Source organism: Chaetura pelagica, unplaced genomic scaffold, assembly GCF_000747805.2.
Source record: "Chaetura pelagica isolate M959 unplaced genomic scaffold, ChaPel_1.0 scaffold436, whole genome shotgun sequence".
NCBI classification, from domain to species: Eukaryota; Metazoa; Chordata; class Aves; order Apodiformes; family Apodidae; genus Chaetura; species Chaetura pelagica.
Genome location: NW_009953651.1, coordinates 1,133,288 through 1,135,377, shown reverse-complemented (window position 1 = coordinate 1,135,377; position 2,090 = coordinate 1,133,288). Strand labels below are relative to the sequence as shown.

At 51.0% G+C, this 2,090-nt stretch overlaps 1 protein-coding gene across 1 annotated transcript in view; it reads left to right on the top strand.

Annotated features, from left to right (window-relative positions):
- Window positions 1-1,847: 1,847 nt before the first annotated feature.
- FFAR4 (free fatty acid receptor 4) overlaps window positions 1,848-2,090 on the top strand; it is a 5,724-nt gene continuing 5,481 nt past the window's right edge. The window contains exon 1 of the mRNA XM_010000116.1: window positions 1,848-2,090. Within this exon, the coding sequence (XP_009998418.1) occupies window positions 1,848-2,090 (243 nt within the window).

The window sequence follows — 2,090 nt, the reverse complement described above, 5'->3', positions numbered from 1 at the left end:
CCTGCTGTTGCCAGCTGCCCAGAACTTCAGGGCTAGCTTGTCAGACTGCATAATGTCCCAGACTTGTGAGGTTCTGGCAACTGGAATGCACCTGCTATATTTCAAGATTTGCTAATCATTTTACAGAATCAGCCCGTAGCACAGCCAAAATAAATTGTGGAAAGATCCATCAAATTTTCATCATAACTAGGAATAACAATCCTCAAAAGTTCTACTAAATTTGCTGAAACTTTTGCAATATGGGTACACAGTTTTTTCTCCCAGCAAATAAAATAGAATAAAATATTAGTTTTGAGACACTTGCCAGTCATTCGTGTTGCTGGCTGCCAAAAAATAACCTTTGCAAGTTCTCTTTTTGTCTTAATTTGAGTTCATAGCTCACAGCAGCCACCCACTTAGCAGCAAATCTGCCCACATTACATACTGTCCAAAGAAATCGGCAGGAATTAGTAGGAGTGTCTCATCCATCTGTTTAAGCTGTCCTGACAACTCACTTTGATGAGACAGCACAGATAGTTAGAACCACTTACAGCCCAAAAGAAAACATGCTAATTCAAATAAATGTACATTCTGCACTGCCAAAGATGTGGGAAGCAGTCCAGGAAAGATCTTACTCTTGTCACTCCTCATTAGGAGATTGCCCCTTAGAAGGACCAAGTTTCTGGAATCCCCACTAATCTGGAATCCCCACTAATGCCATTGCGTAAGCAGTTGATAGCAGGGTCACACCCAGGTACCACAGAAGTGCTGCCCGGTCACCTGGTCCCACTGGCACACAGGTTTGGAACAACTCTCCCCTAATCAAAAGGAGCAGCTCCATACGGCCAAGCCACTAACTGCACCCTTAACCACTGACTGTGGCACCGCGTCAAACAGATTCATTAGAGCCATCTCAAGTTATACAACTGTTTGCATACTTTACGAAAACATTTTATCTTTTTTTTATGAGACATTACCTGCTTTCTGTGACAATTTATGTGCTTCACTCCCAGTACATTTCTAAACCACCTGGAATGAAGACAGTAAATGGAAAGGCCTACTTTAATTTACAGATTTACCAACCACTTTTAGGAACTGAACTCCATAGAAAATTCGTTATTTTCTAGGTATGTCTTAATTTACCAGGCTTCTTCAGCAAGAACTTGTAACACAGGCAGGTAAGACGGATCAGTTTAGTGAACAGATACCAAAAACAAAGACAGTGACACTTGCCCTCCACACCAGACCACAGTTAGCACAGGACTGCTGTTTCCATGTACCACTGCCAAGACATGAGGCAAGGGGTAAATGCTAGTTATCCTGGGCTTTTGAAAAGAGCTCTCAGAGAGGTGTGAGAGCCAACCCTCTATTCAAACCACGCACACACACCCAGTCAAGGGGTTCATCCTGGGCAGCTTCCCCAGGTCACTGGTGCCCCAGGGGCCTGCCTGGAGAGCAGGACAGGCCAGGGACTGCTCTGGAGGAGGTGGCCAGGCCTGGGACCCTCAGCATGGAGATGGCAGCACTCTGGCCCATGCCCACCCCGGGGAGGTGTCAGGCAGCCCTGCTTGCCCCAGGCCCCTTGCTGTATCCTCACGCACGGCAGCCTCACCCTTATGTGAGCTGTGCCTTGTTTACCCTCCCACTTCCTTGTTCCAGTCCAGCACGAGGGCCATAAACCACCCGGCTGGCACGGCCGAACCCTTGGAGGCACAGGCAGGAGGAAGAGGAGGGAGCGGGATGGCGGCCAGCCCCTCAGTCCGTGCCGGGAGGGCACCCGGGGTGCCACCGTGGTGGTTGGGAACGCAGCCCTTCCCGTAGGGCTGGGGCACCGCCTGCAGTGGGTCTCATGCCCACTGGCCACCCCGATGCTGGGGTCAGGGGGCACGCCAGGGGGGAACAAGACCTACTTCCCCTTCTTCTCGGACTTCAGGGGCCACCGTGTGACGGCCCTGCGCATTGGCGAGTCGTCTGTCCTGGCCTCCATCTTCCTGCTGGCCTTGGCGGGAAACATCTGGGGCATCTGCCTGCTGGTGCGGCGGCGGCCCCGGCTGTGCGCTGCCAACTGCCTGGTCCTCAACCTCTTCTGCGCCGACCTGCTCTTCATCACC